Below are 26,601 nucleotides of genomic sequence, written 5' to 3' on the forward strand. Positions count from 1 at the left end.
TAGGGACGATCTGCCCCGCGTCTGGGAGCCGGTGCGCGATGTCTGCGGCCAGGTATCCGGCTTCTCGGAGCTTCGTAATGTTCTCCTCCGTAACGGAGGAGACCATCCATTTGCCTCCCGCTCCAGACATGTTTGGAATGGTTTTTGTGGAGAAAATGAGAACTTGGGCGCTGGAGCTCGAGTGCGCAAGAATGGATGGGTAGGGAAGAAGAAGGCGTGGGTGAAAAGGAGGAGTCCTTGTCCCTGTATAAGGGCGGTAGAAACTGTGCGCCTCCCCCTGCCTGGTAAACGCACTTATTCCCCAAGCGCCGTGATTGATGGCGTGGTTGGGTTACCCATACCTGTATTGATGAGAATCCCGTGATAAGGGGACATGATCTCTGCTTCGACAAGACGTGCCAAGAAAACCGCCTCGCAATATGTGCAGTAGCTGGTTGAGAAAAACAGTTCGAATAATGACCGGGCCGTGGCGTGGTGTCACGCTATGAAAGTTGTCAGCAGATTAGATTTGTGGAATATTATACTCTCTACGGTGGTATGTGGAAATTGTTTTGCAGAGCCGGACACGATCCGTATGTTCAAAATCTTCTATGGAGTATTCGGAGGAGGAACCCGCCTTGCAATGCCGAAGACAATCTACGCGCCGGACTCATCGTCATTGAAGCCTGGTTCAGGGGCTACTGAGGGAGTCGTGGATTAGGGGGTCCTCGGACTGCCGGACTATATACTTTGGCCGGACTGTTGGACTATGAAGATGCAAGATTGAAGACTTCGTCCCTTGTCCGGATGGGACTCTCCTTTGCGTGGAAGGCAAGCTTGGCAATTCGGATATGTAGATCTCCTCCCTTGTAACCGACTCTGTGTAACCCTAGCCCCCTCCGGTGTCTATATAAACCGGAGGGTTTAGTCCGTAGGCCAACAACAATCAGAATCATAGGCTAGCTTCTAGGGTTTAGCCTCTACGATCTCGTGGTAGATCAACTCTTGTAATACTCATATCATCAAGATCAATCTAGCAGGAAGTAGGGTATTACCTCCATCGAGAGGGCCCGAACCTAGGTAAACATGATGTCCCCCGCCTCCTGTTACCATCCGCCTTAGACGCACAGTTCGGGACCCCCTATCCGAGATCCGCCGGTTTTGACACTGACACTTGGCACTTCAAATGTCCAGGGTATTCACGGTCAAGAGCGCATACAATTTAGCGGAAAGCCTCAAAGAGAACAGTGGGCTTCAGGTATCCAGCTCCACTAGTGATGCAGGGGATCATAGTATATGGGATTTGATCTGGAAATCGAAGGTGCCGAACAAGATTAAAGTCTTTGCATGGAGAGTAGCGATGAGCACGCTGGCCACAAAAGCAAATAAGCACAAGAGAACTATAACACATGATGTCATCCACACCATTTGTGGAACTGAAAATGAGGATGAATTTCATGCCGTGGTTACGTGCACAAAGAGCAGGGCCTTACGACATGCCATGAGAGAGTGGTGGAATTTGCCAAGTGAAAGGTGCTTTCGATTTACGGGAGAAGATTGGCTCCAAGGCCCACTCGATCCCTTGATGAACGAACAAAAGTGCTTTTACTCCTATGGAGAGCTTGGTTCTTCAGGGATAACCGTATCCATGGAAATTGTTGGGGATATTCCCCATGACCAAGACCCGGCTCATAAGGATAAGCCGCCCTGAGGCTTAAGTCATCTCTATGCTTAAGTCGCCCTCACGTTAAGTCATTTCTGGACTTTCGCCCTGACTTTAAGTCATTTCTGAACTTAAGTCGCCCTGACGTTAAGTCATCTCTGGACTTAAGCAACCATCTTAACCATCCATTTTAACCCACCATGATGAGTCCCGGAGATGAGTCCTGGAAGATGAGACGCCTGAAGATAAGCCCTGAAGGTAACCCGCCCGGTGTAACCCACCGGGTGTAAGCCGCCCATCTGGAGATAAGAACCCCAGGGTTCAGAAGCCCACAGTGAGAAGCCCGCAATGGAAAACCAGAATAGGTTAAGTCCTAATCCGACTTGGACTCTACATGTAACCCGCCCCTTCAACTTATATAAGGAGGGACAAGGCACCCAAGAGGGCTAGGTTTTACAAGGTTAAGATAGCCAGGGCTTAGACAGACATGGCATAGACAAGATCAAAGTAGAGGCTCTCAAGATAGAGGTAGCGAAACCCCGGCCTTGTAACCGAGATCGTCATCGTCATCAATATCAATCAAGCAGGATGTAGGCTTTTACCTCCACCGGGAGGGTCCGAACCTGGGTAAAATCTCGTGTCTCTCGTCCCGCTCAACCCCGTTCAAGCTACCACTTAGATGCGTTGGCCTCATGACTAAGTCCTCACACTAGGACATCTGCCGTGACAAAACCACGACAGAAATGGAAAAGAAACAATACAAGGTTCGGTGATGTTCCTACGTAGGTACGCGGAAGAGATTGCCTGCATGCATGAACCTAATCGCACGGAACCTGAGAAGGAAAAGGGGTCCCTATTCAATAAATAGTCAAGATAGGCAGAACCAGCCGTGACCAATCGATGGATCGCCCCCCCCCCCCAAGGTGTGATCAAATTAAATACAGATGCATCATTCCAGGCTGATTCAGGACAAAGTATAGTAGGTGCAGTGGCCAGAGATTGGCTAGGCAGAGTGTTTGTCTCTGTCAGTTGTCAATTCGACAAATGTAATTTAGTGGAGGAGGCTGAATCAATGGCTGCATCTGTTGGACTGGCTGCCCTAACGAAGTTGTACCAGGGGGACTTGATTCTAGAGCTGGATTGTGCGGCAGTGGTCAGACACCTCACGTCCAATGAGCCAGTGTCCTCGGAGTGCTTCCCACTGATCCATGATATTAGGCTCCTGCAGAAATGGTTCAAGTCTACGGTGGTGGTTGCTGTAAAACACAGCTGCAATGGCATGGCCCATTCTGGCGGCTCTGGCAAAGATAAAAGGTGACCAGGACAAAATCGGTGACATCCCGGATGATGTAGGTGAGCTATGGATCTCTCAATGTACCCATAACTCTGAGTGATGTTTACTAAGGTTATTCTAAAAAAACAGCGTGTTGTCTTATTTTATCGTTATAGCTTAGGGGGCCGCCGACCAACTTTATGTTCCGTTTTCAATGATGTGTATATTGAAAGCACACACTCAAAACATAGTTTGCCATCTAATCATAATGTATTTAACGCCAAAATCTTCATTAGAGGCGTGTTTCCTTTCAAGCACATATCAAGATAAAGACCATAGGCCCCACAAAAAAAGAAAGATAAAGACCATAGGAAGACGCACACGAACAAGATCCAACAATGGAGGATTGTCATGACATAGGAAGATAATGATCTTCTCAAGCGTCGCTTTCCGGCAACTGCATTTTCCGGAGGGGCTTCGCCTCAAGGGAGACAAGTGTCACACATCCCATGCTACCGCCTATGAAAATGAGGTCACCCACTAAAAAATAAAGAAATGGGAAAGTTTGTGGGACATGAGGGTTAGTGTGTGTGCGCGCGCGCGCGCATGTGTGTGTGTGTTATTGGACCCACCTATCGCCGCATGGTGACAAAGGCAACGAGGCGATGATGTTTGTCGGGTTCCATTGTCAACCTATCCATTGGTGTCCTGACGTGAGAAGATCACGGCGTACTCGAGCGCCGCTTTGCGATGAGTGTCACGCCTCCCTTGCCAAAGACGACGACAAGGAGCTATCCGGATACAAAATAACAAAAGGGGTAGTTGGGATGGGTATGAGCTGGCTATGCGGCAAAAGCGCGTGTGTGTAAGGGATGCTGAATGAAAGCGTTTGTGAACACCTCGCCTCTTCCCCGCGTTCTCATCCTGTTCAGCGTCTCTTCTCTCCCCGAATTCTCCACTCCCTGATCCAAATCAACGCGATCTCATCATAGACGAGGCACTACAAGTGCTCATCCTTACTCCTCTAGAAACCTTCGCCACATCAGTCGACCCCACGTTTTGATTGCGGCTGGCTGCGAAGGTGAGCGAGGGGCAGGCGGCACAAATGAATCGGTTGGGCGGCAGTGGCACTGGCGGCGCCGATGTGCCACCGCTGCAGCATCAGCAGTTGGAGGAGGTGATGGGCCACGGCGATCCCATGCTAGTGGCGATGCGCAACAATTACCGCCAGAGGATGTAAGTGCTTTACTATTTGTATATCTCCGTAGAAAATTATGTAGGATGTGGTGGTGTTCACTAGCTATTCGGTCATGGGTTTCAAGTGTATATATGCTCTGAATAGTAGAATCAACTTTCACACGGCACCGAGGTTGATAACCTTCCCTTATTTGGCAAGGTCTTGTTTGACATAATTTCCAAAACGCGCGGGGTGGGAGAACTTGAAAGCTTTCTTCATTTGATTCTATATTTCGTTGTTCTTGAGTTTCCAGATTGGAGCATGCAGAAAGGGTGGTCACTGCGAGATTACATAACGGATTGAGGGTACCTGATGACTGGCAGCGGGGGCTGCCGGAGCTTGCTAGGCGGGTCGAGAAAGTCTTGTTTGAGAAACACCCAAACAAGGTGCACCCTGTTTACTTATTCTTTTGTATGTATCCTGGTCTGGTCCATCTCTTGGCTAGAAAGGTAAATCGCTGTCTCATCGTTTTTCCTGATGATGAAATCTCCTGTTTTTTCGGCAGAGGGAGTACTACAACATGACGAATGAACCAATTCAGCCACATTTCGAGTTTGCTGTCACGACCTCGCTTGCTCAGACTGAGAGGCAGAGAGCATCTTCCACTGCCTATGCTCGTGTCACCCAAGGTGCTTACTACAAATCGTTGAATTTTTTGTGACAAACAACATCCGGTGCAGTCCTGGTTCTCCATCCGTATCTCGCTGCAATTTGCATATAATGTTTCACTGAGCTTCTGCTCATATATCCTTCTGGATGTGTGCCTTAACTTGATATAATTCTGTAGCCATCGTGTAGTCTCTAGGTACGGGTGCAAGCGGAAGCCAGCTTCGTCCCTTGAAACTATCAATTAGCTAGCTTCAAATTTGCTCATCACCTGCCTAAAATTAACACTACATTTCTACTATGCTATTGTCCGCTAGCCCGCCCAGTTTGCATCCCTACCTGTTCTAGCCGGCAAATCCAATTGCTAGCAATATGTTTGACAAATTTCTACTACGAATTTATGTGCTGAAAAGAACACATGCTTGTATGCTTGAGAAAAGCCATGCACTGAATTGCTGTTAATACGATGAAAGAGCTCTAAGTAAAATTTTAAGATTAAAGATCCACTACCAGAAATTAGCATTGCTTACCTTCCTTCAGACTCTTAATTTCCCTTTTGTTTAGTATGATGAACTAGAACCGGGATATCAAAATGTTCAGCTTCACAGCGTTTGGCAATGTCCATGTATACAATGTTCCATGCTATATTATACTGTATATGCTATTCAGTCTTACAGCTTTATGCTAAATGGTGCGCCCTGTAAATCATGCTTCCAATTTATTAGCTTGGTCTGTGTTGCTTTCTTTCCAGGGGATACCCCCAACGAGCTTGTGAACACAGTACTATCTCTGGCGATAAACTCTAGTGATGACCACTCAAAAGCGTCCAATAGCAACTTGGTAAGAACTGTACACTGGACTTCACCAGTATCGTGTTACAATAATTTTATCAGCTCATCACTGCTACCCATGGCAACGCAGGCAATCCATGCACCTGTTAAGGAGGAGGTCTCAGAGGAACCAAAGTTCAGCTGTCCATTCTGCTTCGAAGAGCTGGTCGATGCGGCATCGACTATCTGCGGCCACATCTTCTGCCACAAGTGCATCGAGTTCTCCATCCAGGCTCAGAGCAGGTGCCCTAGCTGCTGGAGGGGACTCACCATGAACAGCTTCCACCGCGTCTACCTCCCTGCTACCATGGACTAAACTGATCCAGCCCTTCTCGTCGCTGCCATCTGTCATCCTATCTGAACTATACTTCACCGGGTTATCTTTACCATTGAACTTCTGGTACTCAGAAGGCGTGTTACTGAGCCCTTCTTGTCTGCATCCGTCGCTTCTAAATAAACCGTAGTCTCTTCCTGTGGGAAATCGAAACATGTGCTTTGTACCGTGAAAACATATTTTCTGATCGTTAGAGGTATATTTGGTTGTTTGCGCGCTCTACAGTATGGCATGCCACATATTTGTAGATTTGGTCTTGCGTTGTCACCTTTTTCTGAATCTCACAAGTCACAGACCTTATTAATTGGCAATAGTTCTGGAGGTACAAACGCTGAGTGAGTGGCGGAGGGCCAAGCCATACATGGAGGCCGGGGGTGCCATAGATAGCAGAACTTGCATAAGGCCACCCCGTAGAACTCACTTAGCATAAACCATACCTGGAGCTTCCTTGTTGCACTCACTTAGCATAAGGCTAACGAGGAGAACTCCGAGGCTCGCGCCTTATGATTTGTCCATACCGACAGAACCACGATCCCTTGTCACCGGCTGCCTCCCTTCTAAGTTGAGAACTCCTTCTGAAGGTAAAATGTGGCTTGCACACAAAATTGAGGTGATCATGAATTTTAGAGAGAGAAAAATAGGTATAGTACTGTAGTGGAACTGGAATCAGTTAGGTATCTTCGATGGACTGGCGACGAGAGACAGATCTGGCTGTCGGTGAGCATGTTGCTGACATTGGATGCTAAAACATCCAGAAACCCCGCCATTTGTTCCAGGGTTCCTTCTCCCCTGACCTGGTACTGGAAACACCGAAGCAAGCATGCAAATAAAAATTAGTCGTCGGTATTACCACCTTTTACACATGAACAATCACATGCTAAAAACAAGGATAATGAAGATCACTTACTAGAGCAAGTGTGGTGGAGCTGAAATCAATTAAGTTACCTTGAAAATCAACCGCAGAGATGAGAGACGGGTCTTGGTTGGCCCTTGTTCTAGAGCAAAAACTAGATAGATTGCTCTTGTTCTCTGGGAAGTAGTGGCAGGGTTCAGTCGCACTTGAGCTGGTACTGAAAACAAGAATGCAAACAAAATTGGTCATCTTTATTACTAATTTAAACAATCCCTTCAGATGAAAAGTCCCATGCTAAAAAGAAGGATGATGAGATTCAGTAACCGGAGACCAGCAACAATTCCTTCTAAAAGGAAAATGTGGCTTGCAACACAAGAAGACAGTGCACACAAAACTGAGGACATCATCAATTTCAGAGAGAAAAAGGCAGGGTAGTGTGATGAACTACCTTGAATGGGGCCGAGAGATGAGAGATGGATCTTGGTTAGCCCTTTGCTCCAGAGCAAAAGCTAGCTAGATCTCCCTTGTCCCTTGCTCTGAGAGAAGTGGTGGTGAGCACCGAGTGGCACTTGCTCCAGTGGAAAAGGGCAAAAAGCTAGGTAGATCTCCCTTGCTATTTGAGAAGTGATAGTGGTGAGGGAGTTTTTTTCAGGTAACGGCCAGTAAGTCAGATTTCCCTGTGCTAAAAAAACTCTCCTTGGTCAGATCATTTGTTTTGTGATCTGAAACCTGAAACTAAACTGGAGGTGATTGTGACAAATGAATATACCAGATAAATCAAGTGCAACGGCATCTAAACTAAATGTGATTGTGTTGACAAAACAACACAGACACATCGCATTGCCATAACAACATAACATGACATGGTCCAAGGATCAGACTAAATTGAATTAGTCATCTGATCTCTCTCTACTCTGCTTGCTCACTCAACTTGGAGTCACCTCAATAAACAGAGCATGCATGCAGTTTCAGACAGAATGGCCAAGTCCAGCAACAGACACTCGGTGGATTCTGAACCACTGCAGGTCGTTAAAAGATAGCCATGCGGTATATGTGGTTGTTTGGTATATCATCAGTGTCATCGAGTTAATTAGAATAGTAGAACCACCCTTCTGTTGGCAATACAAATTGAAATGACTAGCTGAATGTTAAGGTTAATACGCTAGAACCGCCAAGCTTTTCTATGCTAAATTAATTACTAGCCGAACATTGAGGTTGAATAATACTTCAGAACTTCACTACTGTTGGTTCATTATCCAAGAAATGCCATCAGCCGTACTGTGGATTGCTGAATACATTGTGAATGCTGGCTAACTTGGTAACGAGACATTCCTATCCTTTTCGGCCTTTCACCAATTAAAATCGGAATCCCTATGAGAAATAAAAATCACAATTCACCGCATGTTTTTTTTAGAAAAGGAGGACGACCCCCGGTCTCTGCATCTGGACAATGCATACGGCCATTTTATTAATTATTGGCACAAGACCTTACAGAGTCATACAACAATAAGCCTAAAGCCACCAAACTAAGCAACATCTGTCGCTATCCCTATCCAGTTGATGTAGGGGCGCTGAAAGTCTTGGCCTAATACCAAACAGACCTCGCAGCCAAACCTAACATCTAAGACTTGAGGTCCCAACCAGGACGCCTGCCGGGTATGGGCACCCATCAGTCAGGCGTGCTTCTCAACCAGGACGCCTGCTGGGTATGAGGCCGCCGCAGCCACCTGCCACCAATCCATCTTCAGAGTTGTACTGCTGCATCAACCTTGCCCGGTCTAATTGCCGCCGACGCCACCACGACGCCAGGCAGCGTCACCCTCCTGCGCGAGTCCTTCTCCGCTCATCAGGCGCCGAGTCTCCACTGCGCCACGCCGCCGAGACCGCCGTCATCAATGGAGCAGAGGAAACACCGCTCCTCCTCTTGTCTCCTCCAAACCAGCACTTGCTCCGAAACGATGCCCCCACGAGGGAGAACGATACCGAAGGCACCGTCATCGTCCGATCCGGTATACCCAGATCTAGGGTTTCCCCCGGAACTTCCCGATCAGGTTGATGTGACCTGCAACGACGATGCCTCCAGAAGGGAACGACGTCTGAGACGCCGCCATCGTCTGCCAAGACCGCAGTCAGGCGCGATTTTCACCGGAAGCCACGTCTTCCCGACCTCGTGGCTGGCTGGAACCGAGCATTTACGTGGAGATAACAATGTTCAGTACAGAAAAGGCTAGGTAACAATACACAGAAGAGGGAAAGGCTAGCAGAAAAGCAGTAGAGGGCCGGGAAATACATATCCATGCACCTTGTCTCCACTAGATAATAGTCCTTCCTCTCACTGAGTAAAGAACTACTTACTCCTCATAATCAATCGTTCGCTCAGTCCTCTTGATGTTCATCCCCCGACTGATCCTGCCAAACGAAACCAAACAGCAGGAAAATATAGCTTTTCCAAGGGAGTACAGGACGGGGATGGCAGAGCTTTGAGAAGGGGACGGGGCTTCCAAAAAACAATAAAGGGTCGACGGTCATCAAAACGCCACTCGGAGGAATTTTTAGGCCTACTTAGCGAGAGAATTGCAGGAATTCGCTCCACACAGGAGTCGAACTGTTCTGGATACTGCTCTGTTCTCCTTTTGTGTCCTTCAATATACGTATAATATTGAGTCTGTTCCGTATTTTTGTCGTCTGCTGTTCTATTGCTAGCCCGGCCCATACCATATTGTGGGCTTCATTTACTTTTGGATGTATCTCAAAGAAAAAACTTTTGGATGATTTTCTTATCAAGTTCTTGTTGCGTGGAGGTTGTTTTGATCTTCAGGTCTCTTCTAGGGAAGAATCTTTTGCTTTTGGTTTCGGATTACGCGCGCCAATCGATGACGATGTTGCTTGCTTTCTTTTCCTGGTCGATTAATAATTTTAAACTGATTTCTTGTTCTTCTTGACAAATATCTTAATCTCAGGCAAGTGCGCTGGTTAACTAGTTAGCTTGTGGGTGTTTGTGTAATATAACTGCACGACAACCCTCGGGCCAAGCGATGTGTTCTTCAAGCAACACCCACAAACAACACTTTTACATGGGTATATGAAGCAAAACATGTGTGATATGTACCTGATGGAACCGGACACTATCTACTTTGTTCTTCCACTCTTCTCTCGAACTACGCGTTACCGGAAATGTGTAAAAATAAATACAATCTCAAATGCAATGCAAGGGTTCCGCTCGGTCGCATCATATGAAATCCTGGTCCGGGTCATCGCCTTGCCGAGAGCTGTCTCCGTCAAGCATCATCTTGGTCATGTTGGCCCTCTGCACAAGCCGGACTAACGCCTCCACCACCTCTGACATCGGCGGCCTGAATTCTCGTTAGTCTACAAACACACACATTTTCATAGGATCAGTGATAGATAGGAGATTACTTGCATCAAAAAAGCAATCCAACTATACACTACCAGCTAGCTCTTGCGGTGGTTGCGGTGGGAGATGAGGTGTCTTGGAGACGCACTTGGTGGATGGACTTGGCGGGGAGCCGTGAGAGGAGGTCGGTTTCCGGAGGATGGAGGAGGCGGCTAGCTAGGGTGGCGGGAAGAGGAAGGACATGGAAGCAGCAAGGGAGAGGGGATGCAGGCGTGCTAGCTCGGGAGATGTGGGGGCCAGACTTGCGAAGGCGCTAGTGAGCAGTGGCGGATAACCTTCGCTTGTTGGGCGGCGGTGGATAGACATCCTATTTTTTTCTAAAGCGGACGCTCCCCCTAAGAAAGAAAAAACAGACGCCTGTCTGTCAACACGAAGCGACGGCGGCATAGCAGAAGCGTCCTTTTTCTTTTAGGTAAAAAAAAAGAGCGAGAGCAAATGCTTCGCACAAATCCTCCTGTCTCGAGGCGACGACGGTGGCGTCTGTGGGAGAGCGGCCTTTTTTAGCCCGTGGGACTGGAAGCGGCTGGGCAGAACGAAGGAAGCGATGGTGGCAGCATCTGGCGGAGAGCGGTTTTTTTTAGCCCGTGTGAGTGGAAGCGGCTGGGCGGAACGAAGGAAGCGTCAGCAGGGGCCTTTGAATCGGGCCAGCCTATTACTATAGCTGCAGCGTAAGAGTATTTTTCCTGCGGTTTTGCTTATCTGTTTTTCACTGTTTGCAGCGGTTTACATTAATTTTCTCTGGTTTTCTTTTCATTTCCTTTTTCCTTTCATTTTCTTTTCAGATTTTTATGTTTCTTTCTCGGTTTTCATTGGTTTCGTTTGCTTTTCTCTTTTTCCTTTTTTCTTTTTTTAACACATGTATACTTTTTTGTCACACGCAATGTACATTTTTACTATACATCATAAAATATTATTTATACACGTTTTACATTTTACAAATACGTTGTTAACATTTCTTTTCAAATACATGTTTCGATGTCTATTTTTTCATACACATTGTAAATTTTTGTATGCATCTGAAACATTATTTCTATACATGTTGAATATTTTTTCAAATACACAACTAATAATTCTCTAAAAAATGCATGTTTTGATGTCTGCTTATTTTTGTACAAATTGTATACTTTTCATATACATATGAAACAATTTTTATACATATTTAATATTTTTTAAATACATGATTAACATTTTTTAAACATATGTTTTGATATCTACTTTTTCCATACACATTGTACATTTTTGTATACATTAGGAACATTTTATTATACATATTTAGCATTAGATACATGATTAACATTTTCTAAAATATATGTTTTTGATGTCTATTTTCCCCCTAAATGCTGTGCATTTTTGTATAAATCAGAATCATTTTTTTGTACAGGTCTGACATTATTTTTACAGTGCTACAACATTTTTAAAACAATGAACACTTTTAAAAATATAAAGCAAAAAAAAGATAAAAAAACACCAGGGAAAAACATGTGAAAATACTGGAGAAGAAACGAAAAAACCACAAGAAAAAACGGTCTGCAAAAATAAGACTGTGCATACATGTGGCAGGTGCGTGTGTGCTGTGCTCGGAATCCTGGGGATCATGGTGCTTCCACCAACTGGCACAATCTCATCAATCAGCTCTTTGTTCTTGTCCAGTTGAGCCTTTCTCATGTGACTGTCCACCAATGCCATGACTTTAAGGAACAAGTCATGGTTTTATAAAAGAAGAAGAAGAAGAAGAAGAAGAAGAGAGTCATGGTTCAGCTCCTCAAACTCGGCCCGCGTGTCCTAGAGTAATTACTACTAATTAGGGCTAGGTTGATTAGTTAGTCAAAGTCCTCCCTCTGTACGTGGTGTAGTCCATAAAAGCATAACCCCCCCGATCAGCCAACAAACGCCGTCCCAGGAAGTCAGCCATTGTGCAACCTGCGCCAAATCCAGTCGCACCAAATCCAGGTATTTCTTCTCTCTCTTTTGAAACATAGACGTTAGCAGCGTCCGGCTTTAACTTAATAAAGCCACCAGGCAGAATCTTCACATACAGTCTTACAAACCAGAAATAACAGTCCAGCGAGCCCATGGCTCAAGATAAAACTAAGTAGCATACAACCACAAGCTCGAACACACAAAAGCGGAGTATCAAGGCCATAGCTAGCAGCACGAGTAGGATCATGGGGCAGCCATCGTCCCGTGCCGCGCCTTCATCATGGATGACTTGATCAGCTCCATGGCCTCGTTCATGCGCTCGATGTCACGCTTCTTCCCCAGTGGAGCCCAGACCTGAAGGAAAATGTGGCATTTGAAGATAATATCAGCGGGGTGGGTCGGGAATTTGTGTTCAATCGTAATTTTGTTACGAACCGTCCAAAGGGACCAAAGAAGCGCCCCAACGCATCTCCAAACTATCCTAGCATTGGCCCCTCTTTGCGTCGTTAAGGTAGACAGCAGTTCGTGGCCAGACTGAGGGTTCCAATTTTGATTGAATGCGTCTCTCACTGCACTCCACGCAAATCTAGCAAGCACACAACCAAAGAAGACGTGGTTCGCGTTTTCCGCAGGTGGTGCATGTGCCGTCCGCCGGCCCATTTCGTTTGGCAACGTTGTCCGACGTAGGTAAGCGGTTGCGAAACATTTGCCAAAAGAAGATCTTGATCTTGAGAGGAATGGCAGCTTTCCATAGCCCCCTAGCTATATCTAAAGTAGGTCCCGAAGATAGCTTGTCATATAAGGACTTGACCGAAAATCGCTTAGAAGCGGTCAACTTCCACGATATCGTGTCCGCCCCAATGCTACGGTTCAGACCACCCAAGTCGACCGTCAAAGCGTCCCAGCTTGCAGCCTCCCTGGGCTCTAGATTCCTGATGAACGAAATGGCTGGAGGGTGGACGCGTAAAGCATCGGCCACGAAAATGTTAGTGTCCGTTGCCAGTTGGTACAGTTCCGGATGGGATTGCCATAACGGCTCCTGACCCCACCAATGGTCGAGCCAAAACCGTGTGGACTTGCCGTTGTTTACCCGGAACTGTGCACCAACTGAAAAAGCCGGTCGTACCACTTGGATCCCGTTCCAAAAGGTCGAACCGTTGGTTTTAGCCTTAAACAGATTCCCCTCCGGGAAATATTTGGCTCGAAGGATGTCTGCCCAGAGCCCCGACTCGTTTTGGGCTAGACGCCACCACCACTTAGTTAGCAACGCCACGTTCATGAGTTTAGAATTCGTGATACCTAGGCCGCCAAATTTTTTTGGCCTACACGCTGCTGCCCATTTCACTAAGTGATACTTGCGCTTGGTCCCGGCTCCTTCCCAAAAGAACCGGGAGCGAGGGGTATCGAGTCTTGTGTGAACCCCGTCCGCTAGTAGGAACATCCCCATAGTGAAAATAGGGAGGGAAGATAAACTCGAGTTGGTTAGGATTAGCCTCGCCGCCGAGGACATAAACCTACCCCTCCAAGGGCTCACTCGGTTAGCGACCTTCCCATAAAGCGGTTCCCATTCCGCTATGGTAGGTTTCTTGGTCGAAATCGGGAGGCCCAAGTATTTAATTGGAAAGCTCCCTAGCTTGCAATTAAGGAGATTCACAACCCGCGAGCTAGCTAGATCATCCATCCCAATGGTGATCGCTTTGCTTTTCAGAAAGTTGATCTTAAGCCCTGATAAGATCTCGAACGCAAGCAAGAGTAGCTTGGTAGTTGCTAAGCTGTGGTCGTCGGGTTCGAGTAAGAGCATCGTATCGTCAGCGTATTGCAAATGCGTGACCCCATCCGGAATCAGATGCGCAACGAGCCCTTTAATGTGACCCGCTGCCCTTGCTTTATTAATCATGGCCGCCAAGGCATCCGCAACAAAGTTGAAGATAATCGGGGAACTTGGGTCTCCCTGACGGAGACCACGCTTGTTGCGAAAGAACTTGCCCATTGTGCCGTTGATATTGACCGTCGTGTGCCCACTACACACAAGGTGCATGATACGATGTACGAATCCTGCCTCAAACCCCTTTTTGAGGAGGACTTCTCGCACGAACTCCCAGTTCACGCGATCGTACGCTTTCTCGAAATCTAATTTGAGGAGCACTCCCTGTGCCTTGGTCCTTTTGAACTCGTGAACGATCTCTTGTAACGCAATTGGTCCCTCGAGAATGTTACGGTGTTTGAGGAAACCCGTTTGACTAGAACTAATCACTCGTTGAGCGACCGGAGCCAAGTGCGATGCATACACTTTCGCACAAAGTTTGAACGGGACGTTGATCAAGGTAATGGGTCTAAAAAGTTTGATATTATCCGCCCCCTTGACCTTAGGAATAAGGCAAATGGCACCATAGTTCAGCCGGGAGAGATCCACCGTGCCTAAGGCGAAGCCATTGACAATATCGTAAAACAAGTGCTTAAGGCAGGGCCAAAAAGTCTTAAAGAACTCCACCGGCCAACCGTCCGGCCCAGGCGCCGTGCTCGATTTCATGCCGTGTAAGGCCTGGTCTATTTCCTCAGGAAGGAATGAAAGGGCTAACCTATCGTTCTCTTCCCGCGAGACCCGTTCCGCGGTATCCCACAAATCACCGCGAAGGCGTAATGGTTTTTCAGCGACCGTCCCCAAAAGGTCTATGAAAAACTCGTAGATATGGGCCACGATTTGGTCCTGCGCCAACAGAACATCCTGTTCTGTTTGGAGACGCAAGATGGTGCATTTCCTTTTCCGCCCGTTCGCGTAGGCGTGGAAATATCCAGTGTTTGCGTCTCCTTTCGTGACCCATTTGACTCCGCCCCTGCGTCGCCAATATTCCTTTTCCGCGCGTAAAATCGCTGTCACTTGATCCTCTAAAGCGTACCTATGCGCCCACTCAGCCTCCGAGAAAGGTCGGCGATCAGCCTCCAAATCTAACAGCGAGATCGCCTCAACGATGCGCGCGCGCTCTTTCTTGGACTCGCTACCATGATTAGCCCCCCACCCACGCAGGTAGGCGCGCAGCTTGCTAGCAGCCGCGACCCAGCCCTCTGCTGGGCCGCGTTGAGGTCCCAGATGAGCACAAATCACGCCCCAACGCTCGACCACCATCTGGGCAAATCCCTCTGCTTCAAACCACGCCGTTTCGAAGTAGAAACGAGGACTACGACGAATGAGCTCCTCCCCTGAGGAGAAAATTAGCGGGACGTGGTCTGATCCGATGCGCGTCTCCGCCACGAGGGAGCACATGGGAAACAAGACCTCCCATTCGGGAGTAAAAAAAACCCTATCTAGCACGCTACGGACCGGCTGCATTTGCTTGTTAGTCCAGGTATATCTGGCACCAGTCCGTGCGACCTCCCGCAATGCCGCTGCCGCAATGGCATTATTGAATAAGGACACCCTTGTCCAGTCAATACGGCCATTATTCTTATCCGCCCCCGAGCGAATTAAGTTAAAGTCTCCCCCTACCACCACAGGGAGGTTGATATCCCTTTTGGCCCCGACCAGGGTGGTAAGTTCTAGTAGGAACGCTGGCGATCTGGAGTGGTCAGCCGGCCCGTAGACACACACAACCACCCACGACAAGCCAGAAACACGGTGCTTAATAGTAGCAGATAAAAGGAACACACCCACATCCCACTGCAGAACATCGCAAACATCTTTATTACAACCCAAAAGAATGCCACCAGAGTGACCGACAGAGGGAACCCACTGCCACTCAAAACGTTGAAGAGGATCAAAAGCAAGCAAATCCCTGAAGGGAAAATCAGTTTTAATCGTCTCTTGTAACGCAACCACGTCTATATGTTCTTTGATCATGAATTCTCTGAGCTGCGTGCGTCGACCACCGTGGCCACAACCACGGATATTCCAGAACATGTAACGCATCTAAATCACCCTGTTACGTAGGCGCACACCTCTAGTGGTCACCGCCTTCGCCACTCTCTTCCTAGCCGTCGCTCGGCCATTAGAAGGAAGGGCACCAGCTTCCCTAGCTAGTGACACCTCGCCGGGCACTCTCTCAGCAACAGCCTCTACTGGCACAATGGCTAACTCGCAGTTGTTAGCGCAGCGCACAGCAGCGGCCGCCAGCGCCGCCTGCGCCTCTTCCCTAGCGCGCACAAGAGAAACGATCTCGGGCTGTGCCCCACGAGTCTCCACCCCGCAGTCATCTAGAATTCTCACTAGCTGCTCATCCGAGAAGGCATTAAGAATGCGAAAAGAGGGCAAAGGGTTACCTGCGGCGTCCATGTTCTTGTCAGCAGTGCGAAGTTTGGCGCTTTCCAAGGAGGAGAGGTCGCCGAGCTTGGCCTTGGCCCGAACACTCGGGGCGCGCTGCGCCACCGGGATCGCCTTGGTGCGCCTGGCCTTGTTGATAGTTCCCGTCGTCCCCAGCGCTGCGCCCAACTCACCACCAAGGTCAGAGCTCTCCGCCTCCGCCACCACCAACGCCTGCTTGTTCGCCGGTTTCCTCCCCGCCGTCTTCTTCGGTTGCCTGCCCCCACTGTTGGAGCCCCGGCGCGGAGCAGGCGTATTGTCAGCTGGCTCGCTAACCACGCCACCGAAGTCCGCCCCCACAGCCACTGGTGAGGAGGTTGGCAGAGAAGGAGGGACATCAGAGGAAACCCCACTCGCGCCAGTCAAAGTCGCCGCCACCTGGGATGGGCCAAGGTTGGACCCGTACTCGTTGAAGGTAAGTTCCAGCGACCTGGCTAGCGGGGGCCCGCTGACCGCGGTGTCCTGTGTCGCCACCCCCATGGCACCAATCTCGGCCGACAACGCACCCAGCTTGTCCCAAGTTTCCGTGTCAATGGATGTGTCCTGAATGCTGTCGTCTTGGTCTTCTCTCTCTGACTTTTGCTTTCGCCTTCTAGGTTTCGACGGCTTTCAGGCCGGGTCCCTTCTTTCTAATCTCCCACCCTTAGACCTTTTGATCTCTCCGATTTAGGGTTTAACATTCTCGCGAACCGTCAAAATTGTTTTGTACCTCCGCATTCTGGCAATACATACGCATGGTTTTTGTATGCCTGTAGTAACTGTTTTGAACAAGACTAGATATCTTGCCCATTAATTATGCCCCAACTAAGGCGCCATGCTTAATTTCACATGCAGACCAAGAGGAGACAAGAGGAAGGGGCAGACCAATATGGGCAACGCCGGGAGCACAGGTATGCTTCTCTGCACAATTCAACTTCAGACTGTATGTATTACAAATAGCTTTAAATTGAGGAAGCTCTTGCCCTCGCCATCACGTTGATGAACTGAATCCCTGTGAATGCATCACATTGTTGGTCCCAATGCTTATTCATTAGAGCCAATATATAGTAGATACTAATATAAGAGCATTTAGAACACTACTTTAGTGATATAAACGCTCTTATATTAGTTTACAGAGGGAGTACTATCTATACATGCAAAAGTGGCCTCTTGTATTAAAAGAAGAAGGAAAAAAACGCATGTTCTGTCGTTTGTACCCTGACTAGTGACCGGTGACATGTTAACTACTGCAATATATTAGTGGCCAGTGGCCACTTCTCACAAATCACTGTATGCAAGATTTTCATTCATATAATCTTAACATAGACAACTATATATTCTGCACCCTTCCATTTTCCCAAGGATGAGTATAATTTTCAGTTGTTGCCTCCTTCGGTGAAAATTTCAGCTCCTGCAAGCTTAGGAGAGACCCATGTTCCACACTTAAAATGGAAGGTTCATGACTTCTCAGCGCTACTTGAGACGAACGCTGCATCGGCGGTCTCTTCTGCTTTTGAATGCTCTGGGTACAGGTGGTACGTATGCATCATACTCGCAATAGCAACTTTACAGAATTAACGTATTAGATGTATAAATATCATCTGGTTTTTCGTAGTGGATAAAGTAACTGTCTGTTAACTAAATACCTAATATTTCGGGGTGTTGATTACTCAGAAATCATGTTTCAGTCAGGTTGAAATAGCAACCACAATCTCACAAACCCCATATAAACAGCCAGACGATGAAGCTATATATAGGATGCATCAAGTAAATATATATAGGATGCATCAAGTGAAGAAACTAGGCTTGATTCAGTAATGACTTGTATAGACTTACTTGGTTTCCTTCAATTCCCATCCCAGGTTCCTGCGAGTGACTCCAAAGCACAAACAAGGTGTTATGGGAAATCCATATGTGGCTCTTTCTCTCGAGATATACCACACATGGTTGGAGCAAGTTCACACAGTGCATGCAGTATTCGAGCTGTCAATATTCAACCATTCAAAAGGAGTTTATTGTGGATGCAAAGGTATATAGACTCGTGAATGTGTTTCTTCAAGTACATCCATCCAATTTCCCCACAAAAAAGAGTGCATCCATCTTATTAGCAAGTCTTGTGTGCATCACAAGTTTGAGCTATAGATTCTTCCATCATTACAAATCAATACCTACAAGTTTCGTAACATAATCAATTGCTTTTCCGATTAGCAAGTCGCTTCATATTTTCTTTTCTGTTAAGTGTGTCCGTCGACATTCTGTACTGTGCGTCACACACTCGAGATTCTTCTGATTGGAACAACGTTCCAAAGTACATATGCATGTTCTCTTTTACTTTGATGACCTCTCCTTAAATGCTAACCAGGGGGAAAGCTGATTAAATGTATTTTTTCGCGGAAAAGTTGATTATATGTTATTTGGGATATTTTCATCTTACATACAAGTTCTTGCTTCTCTAATTTTCGAACTTTTACCTAAACACTGCTAGCTACAACTTCTTCGTTTTCTAATCTTCTATAAGTTCTAACCTTTACCTAAATACAGCTAGCTACAACTTTGATGTCAAGAATACCTACTCGAAGCCGCATTGCTTGATTCCTCTTCAGGAGCTACTGAAATCATCTGCTTTTCTAGTTGATGATAGCTGTGTCTTTGGTGTGGAGATATTAAAAATCGATGTCTCTTCTCCTGAAAAGAAGGATGTTGTGGTTCAGAAGAAGGCTACTACAGTTCAGAATCTCTTTATCCAGAAGAAAGGGTTCATTAAAGGGACATACACTTGGACCATGGATAATTTCCTTGAATTGGACTTGAAGCACTTCGTCCGTTCTCCTACATTTGAAGTTGGCGGACTTAAATGGTATACATCTGGGTAGTTACATCACGAATAATTTATATAAATAGCATGCATGTGTTATCCAACATTTTAGCTTATATGTATCCTTTAGCTTATCAGTCCTTCAGATATTCCAACCGGATATTTTAGCTTGATCTCTAAGCATGCAACCAAGATATTTACAGATATGGTAGCACATCCCAGTTTCAATCTTTCAATACAGAAGGGTTTTTGCATGGCGTACAGAAAATTCAGGAACGAATTAGAAACAATGTAGTACTAAAATCTATGTTGGCGTATAAAATTTCATGGCTGAATGTATGTTGTTTAGGAGGAAAAAAATCCAGAAATTTCATTATCATGTATATATTTGGTACAACCGGTTCTTGTATGTGTCACATACCATATCAATTATTTTCTCAAATTGTTATTGTACTGTAGTCATGCTTTGCTTTGTTTTTTTTTTGTACAATTGTAATGCCACCAAGTTGTGGTCAAAGTTTCTGCTTTCAGTAACAAACCGCATTCTTGAAATACATTTTCCCGGGTACCCAATTAGTATATTTTATGAGTCACTTCCCATTCTTGTCAACAGGTACATCCGTATGTATCCACGTGGTGACAAGTACAGCAATGATTGCCTCAGCTTGTACTTATCCCTGGATGACTCGGTTGAGCTCCCTTTGGAGTATGGGAAGGTGGTTGAATTGACACTATCCATCGTGGACCAAAAGAATGTGAAACACCGGACTGCAACTTCAGGTTCAGCTCTCCTTAGCAAGTATCAGTGCTGCTGATATGTGCGATTCAAGCAGCTAGTATATGTAACCTCATGATGATTACAATTGATCTTTACTTTTGTGGTGAATCGCAGGTCTCTGGGTATGTGGACAGGGACATAAATTGGTATGTGTACAGGGAATGGGATCGTCTAACTTCTTTGGACTGAAGGAACTCAAGGACCCGTTGGGAGGCTATGTTGTGGGATCGAGCTGCATTGTGAAGGCAGATCTCACCATCGTCGGTTCATCCAATGATGACTAGATCTTTACCTCATGACCTGAAGAAGAAATAATGCGCCTTCATCCTAGCAGTTAGAGTTGTATATATGAGATGGTGTTGTGAACTTGTCTGATGTTCTTATGTTCACAAGGAGTCCAGAAATGATTTCTAGGTATATTGTCTGTGATATTATATTATTTGGAAATACTTCAATATTTGTCAGTTGATGAGTTCCGTTTGCATGTTGTGTAGTTCCATGATGCTATTTTCATGGCCTCATGCATTCAAACATCGGCCCACAAGAGATTAACTGCCATTTGATTCTGCTTCCTTTCGATCCAATGGACCAAAAAATTGAACTAGAAGTTTAGTTTGCAGGAAGTGCTGCATGGACATTTGCACTTAATTTGAAGCATGGAGCCATGACAGGACTAGGCAGAATACATATTAAGAAATGATCTCTTAGTAACAATATCTCTCATCATATTTTTAGGTATATATCTTGTATATTGTAGATAAGAATAAGAGATGACCCATTATACATCACTAGCAGGTAGTGCGCGGCGGCACGCCGCACTATGTTGATTGGTTCAAGAATTGTTTATGCGATTCTCAAAAAAGGAGAGAATTTTTTATGCCGAGCTTTTGAGAATTCGTTGTGCATGCTGCAGGGATACTAAAAACAGATAAGCTAGTTGTTTATTTAGAAATTTTACATAATGCAAACATAAATACAGAAACATGAAGGGGTATGATTACTCGGTCGTGGCTTAAATCATGGTTCATGTATAGTTTTTAGTATTTCATCTGAACTTCTATTTTAGTTTTTCTGGTCGTTTTTGTTTTCAGGTTTTGTTGTGCAAATTACTCAGATGGAGGTATGGGTGCAGTCTTGAATAAGCTTGACATTTCCCCACGTTCATAATTCACGAACCTAGCTACCGTAGTATTACTTTACAAGTTACGATAACGTGACATGACTCTAACATTGTAAGGTACACACGAAGTTTACAATCCCTTTGACAAAAACAATGGAACACTACTATGACATTGACTGAACATTTCCTAGATGTCAGGTGGGGCCCTGTTAGACAAATCCATACTATACCATTGACTAAACATTTCCTAGAAGTCAGGATGCAGGCCAGGTGTGATGCGGCTGCATGCCAAACACCTAAGAGCATCTCTAGCAGACCCGTATATAGCCACAACCCGCAAAATAACTGTCAAAATACGGGTCGACGCGCAAAATCCTGCCCGACCAGACACCGCAAACGCGTCCGACCCGTAAATTTTTTTTTGCAGGGTGCGGCAAAAGATCTCCCTCAATCTTTAGATTCACGGGGTGGGAGGCCGACCCGAGCTCGACCCTATCCGCAGCGAGATTTGGCGCGAGGAAAATTTCCGCGCGCCCGTTCCCGCCCCCCCACCCTTCCGCCGCCATTGCCCCCGCCACCGCCCTGCTCCGATGCGTCTTCCCGGGCAGTTCTTCGCCGCCATGGATGACTCCCAGCCGTCCCTCGTCACCGTTGAGGTCGCGCATGCGCAATCCCCTCCGGCGGATCTCGTCGCCGACCATGTTGGCCCCGCCGTCGCCCAAGGCACCACTGCGCCTGCCCGCAAGCGGCAGGGCAACGTGGTCGTGCTGGGTCGGAATCCGGCTGGCCCCGCCGGGAAGGCCCGCACTCCGGGCGCCGACGCCGCTGCGCGATCCCGGTCGGCGGCGGAGAAGGTCGGCAAGGTCTCGGGTGTAAAGCGGAAGAAGATTCCTACAAAGAGGCTGGCTCCTTCATCCACTCCCTCCGCCCCGGCAAGAGGTTCCTCGGCAATGCCGTTCAATGGCGGTCCTTCCACCGCTAGCGAGGTGTTTGACGAAATGGCCGGAAGGTATGCCTCTTCGGTCCCTTCAATTTTCTTTGCTTTTCGCCATTGCGGTAGCTCGTGACTTGTTGTCGCTCACTATAGCGGGGGTTCGAACAATGCCACTGCCAAGTTCGTGAACTTGTTGGACACCAACGCCGTTGACATCGATCAAGCCCCGTGCGCTGAATTCGATTACAATGAGATGGAGGGCGGCGTGGATGATCACGGCGGTGAAGAAGAATTGGAGGAGATAGATGAGGTGGCGTATGAGCAAGCGCAAGCAAAAAAGCATGAGAACGAAGAACTACACGATCTTGGAAGATCAAATCTTAATCAAGGCTTGGAGTGCGGTGTCTCTTGATGCTTGCACGGTACGTTTCAAACCGCCAAGAGGTATTGGCAAAGAATCGAAGATCAATACTTCCGCATGATGGCAAAGTATCCCAATAGGACTCCACGCACCTTTCGGTCACTCCAAGGTCGTTGCGACGTGATCAAACCGATTTGTAGCCATTGGGCTGCTTGCTTGGAACAAGTTCGCAATGCCCCTCCAAGTGGAACCGTGGAATCCGACTATGTGAGTTCACGTCCCAAGTTATGCAAATAATTTGTAGCATTTAAAGTGATTGCATAATTTGACATTGTTTTAATTGTGTAGGACAAAATTGCCCAAGAAAGATACAAAGACATGGAAGCTTCGGAAGGCAAATTCTTCAAACTAGAGCATGCCCGATGGTGACAAGAAGACTAAGGAGAAGATGAAGAGAGAGCACGATGTTGGAAATATGCCCTAGAGGCAATAATAAAATGGTTATTATTGTATTTCCTTGTTCATGATGATTGTCTATTGTTCATGCTATAATTGTATTAACTGGAAACCGTAATACATGTGTGAATACATAGACCACAACATGTCCCTAGTAAGCCTCTAGTTGACTAGCTCGTTGATCAATAGATGGTTATGGTTTCCTGACCATGGACATTGGATGTCATTGATAACGGGATCACATCATTAGGAGAATGATGTGATTGACAAGACCCAATCCTAAGCATAGCACTAGATCGTGTAGTTCGTTTGCTGAAGCTTTTCTAATGTCAAGTATCATTTCCTTAGACCATGAGATCGTGCAACTCCCGGATACCGTAGGAATGCTTTGGGTGTACCAAACGTCACAACGTAACTGGGTGGCTATAAAGGTACACTACAGGTATCTCCAAAAGTGTCTGTTGGGTTGGCACGAATCGAGACTAGGATTTGTCACTCCGTATGACGGAGAGGTATCTCTGGGCCCACTCGGTAATGCATCATCATAATGAGCTCAATGTGACTAAGTAGTTAGTCACGAGATCATGCATTACGGAACGAGTAAAGTGACTTGCCGGTAACGAGATTGAACGAGGTATTGGGATACCGACGATCGAATCTCGGGCAAGTAACATACCGATTGACAAAGGGAATTGTATACGGGATTGATTGAATCCCCGACATCGTGGTTCATCCGACGAGATCATCGTGGAACATGTGGGAGCCAACATGGGTATCCAGATCCCGCTGTTGGTTATTGGCCGGAGAACGGCTCGGTCATGTCTGCATGGTTCCCGAACCCGTAGGGTCTACACACTTAAGGTTCGATGATGCTAGGGTTATAGGGAATAGATATACGTGGTTACCGAATGTTGTTCGGAGTCCCGGATGAGATCCCGGACGTCACGAGGAGTTCCGGAATGGTCCGGAGGTAAAGATTTATATATGGGAAGTCCTGTTTTGGCCACCGGAAGAGTTTCGGGCGTCACCGGTAATGTACCGGGGCCACCGGAGGGTTCCGGGGGTCCACCGGGAGGGGCCACCAACCCCGAAGTCCTGCGTGGGCCAAGTGTGGGAAGGGACCAGCCCCTAGGTGGGCTGGTGCACCTCCCACAAGAGGCCCAAGGCGCATGGAAAAGGGGAAGGGGGGAAAACCCTAGGCTCAGATGGGCCTAAGGCCCACCTAGGGTGCGCCCCCCTCTTTCCCCCTCTTGGCCGCCCCTTCCATCCAATCTAGGGCTGGCCGCCACCCCTAGGGGGGAACCCTAGATGGGGGCGCAGCCCCTCCCCTTCCCCTATATATAGTGGGGGTTTTGGGGCTGCCATAGACATGAGTCTCCCTCTCTCTTGGCGCAGCCCTACCCCTCTCCCTCCTCGTCTCTCGTAGTGCTTGGCGAAGCCCTGCTGGAGTGCCACGCTCCTCCATCACCACCATGCCGTTGTGCTGCTGCTGGACGGAGTCTTCCCCAACCTCTCCCTCTCTCCTTGCTGGATCAAGGCACGGGAGACGTCACCGGGCTGCATGTGTCTTGAACGCGGAGGCACCGTTGTTCGGTGCTTAGATCGGATTCGGCCGCGATCTGAATCGCTTCGTGTAACGCCCGGATAATCATGCTACAGTAATCTCACGTTAATGAGGGCACGTCACCTCTGTCTTTGTAATTAATCTCGGGTTAATTCAAAACCGTTTCAAATTTAAATTCAAATTAATGTCAACGATAAAAGTTTTTCAAAATTTAAAACAAAAATGTTCGGGAGATGCCAAATAAGGCATAGTTAATTATGGTGAAGTAAACACATTTTTAGAGAATGCCTAAATATTTTAAATTGAAATGAAACAGAAAAGAAAATAAATAAAAGAAAAAATAAATAAAAAAAGAAAGAAAAAGGAAACAAACCCCCCCACCATGCTGGACCAACCGGCCCAGCAGGCCTCCAGGCCGCACGGCCACCCGACCGGCCCACCAGGCCCAACCGGCCACCCCACTCCCCTTATCCCCACCCCGACAGAAACCCTAACCCCCACCTCCCCACTCCCTCGCTCCCCCACTCCTCGATCCCATCTGGATCGGGGCAACGACCGCGACGCCGCCGCCTCGCCCCCGTCGCCGGACGCCCCCATCGCCTCGACGCCCGCGTCGACCCCCCTTCCCCGCGCCCCGACGCTGGTGCTGCCCTTCGCCGGACCTCGACCACCTCCTCCGCCACCTCGCCTCCCCGCGTCGGCCTCGACAACCCCGGGCCGAGCCACCACCCGCGGCCCCGTCACCGGATCGCCGCCGCCCGGAGCTGACCTCACCCTGGAACCGCCACACCGTCGCCGGACTGCCTCCTTGTCTTCCCCTGCGCCGCACGTCGTCCCCGTCCCCCACCTCGCGCCCCGTTGCCATGTACCCTACGGCACAGATGTGAGCGCCTCCCCATGCTCCCTCTCCTTTCTCCTCCCCTGCCCCGTTGGACACCACCCCCCTGCTCACGCCTGGCGCATCCCACGGGCGCCCCGCCTGGCGCTCCCTGGCCTCCACGCCCGCCAGCGGCGCGCATCGCCGCCCATGACCGCGTCCACCCCCTGCTATTGCTCCTCTGTCGCCTGCGGGCCTACTCGTCGCCGGCCCCGCACTTCGTCCCCTGCGCCACCGACGTCGCCGCACCGTTGGCCATCGCGGCCGCCCCGACCTCTGCCTCGCCCACGCCCCCTGCTCCCTTCGCCCCTCTGCGCTGCCTCCGGCCACCGGTTCCCCCCGGCTCCAGCCGCGCCGTGGCCACCGGCGCGCGCCCTCCTGGCTTGCTCCCCGCCCCTGGTGGCCTCGGGCACGAGCGCCCGTAACCAGCGCCCGCCCCGTTAACCGCTGCCCGAATCCGCTATGGCCCTTGTGCCTATGGCACATGGGGCCCGCCAGAACGTTTTTGAAAAAAATAATATTAATAATAAAAATAATAATAAATTTACCTAATTAATTAATTAAATTAATTAAGTTAATTAATCATATTTAATTAATCTAATTAACCTGTTAGTTTAAATAAACAGTAATTAGTTTAACCTAAACCCTAGTTAACCTAGCAGAGTATGACAGGTGGGTCCCACTGGACCCATGCGTCAGTTTGACCCAGTCAACCCCTGTTGACTGCTGACGTCAGCATGACATCGTGCTGATGTCATAAATCCATTTTCGAATTAAATTAAATAATTAATTAAATTCCAGAAATTAATAAAATCTTTAGAAAATCATATCTTTTAATCCGTAACTCGGATTAAAATATTTTCAACATGAAAGTTGCTCAGAACAACGAGACGAATCCGAACACGCAGTCCGTTCGTCCACCACACCTCCCCAACCTATCGAACTCGCAACTTTTCCCCTCCGGTCCATCTGTCCGAAAACGCAAAACATCGGGAATACTTTCCCGGATGTTCCCCTCCTTCGCCGGTACCACCTACTGTCGCGTTAGGACACACCTCGCACTGCTCATTGTCATGTCACGCATCGTCATGTTTATGTTTGCATTGTATTTACTGTTTCTTCCCCCTCTTCTCTCCGGTAGACTACGAGACCGACACTGCTGCTGCCCAGTTCGACTACGGAGTTGACGACCCCTCGTACTTGCCAGAGCAACCAGGCAAGCCCCCCCTTGATCACCAGATGTCGCATATTCTTCTCTATACTGCTTGCATTAGAGTAGTGTAGCATGTTACTGCTTTCCGATATCCTATCTT

General features: G+C 47.8%; 1 protein-coding gene and 1 pseudogene across 1 annotated transcript; both read left to right on the plus strand.

Moving 5' to 3' along the window:
* Window positions 1–2,714: 2,714 nt before the first annotated feature.
* On the plus strand, window positions 2,715–6,146 carry LOC123075241 (uncharacterized; annotated as a pseudogene).
* Window positions 6,147–17,218: 11,072 nt separating this feature from the next.
* LOC123076454 (uncharacterized) lies at window positions 17,219–21,114 on the plus strand. The gene is made up of 7 exons (XM_044498695.1): window positions 17,219–17,294; window positions 17,792–17,918; window positions 18,246–18,412; window positions 18,925–19,240; window positions 19,812–19,978; window positions 20,091–20,240; window positions 21,068–21,114. Exons 1-7 carry the CDS (start codon window positions 17,219–17,221, stop codon window positions 21,112–21,114), a joined length of 1,050 nt encoding a protein of 349 aa, XP_044354630.1.
* The last annotated feature ends 5,487 nt before the right edge of the window (window positions 21,115–26,601 follow it).

The sequence above is a fragment of the Triticum aestivum genome, chromosome 3D (genome assembly GCF_018294505.1).
Source record: "Triticum aestivum cultivar Chinese Spring chromosome 3D, IWGSC CS RefSeq v2.1, whole genome shotgun sequence".
Taxonomy (NCBI): Eukaryota; Viridiplantae; Streptophyta; class Magnoliopsida; order Poales; family Poaceae; genus Triticum; species Triticum aestivum.

Excerpts from the sequence above, each read along its gene's own strand:
- LOC123076454 (XM_044498695.1), top strand. The coding sequence starts at position 17,219 with ATGCTTAATTTCACATGCAGACCAAGAGGAGACAAGAGGAAGGGGCAG. Across the intron at positions 17,919-18,245 it reads GAATGCTCTGGGTACAGGTG|GTTCCTGCGAGTGACTCCAA; the intron begins GTACGTATGCAT and ends TTCCCATCCCAG. Across the intron at positions 19,979-20,090 it reads ACACCGGACTGCAACTTCAG|GTCTCTGGGTATGTGGACAG; the intron begins GTTCAGCTCTCC and ends GGTGAATCGCAG.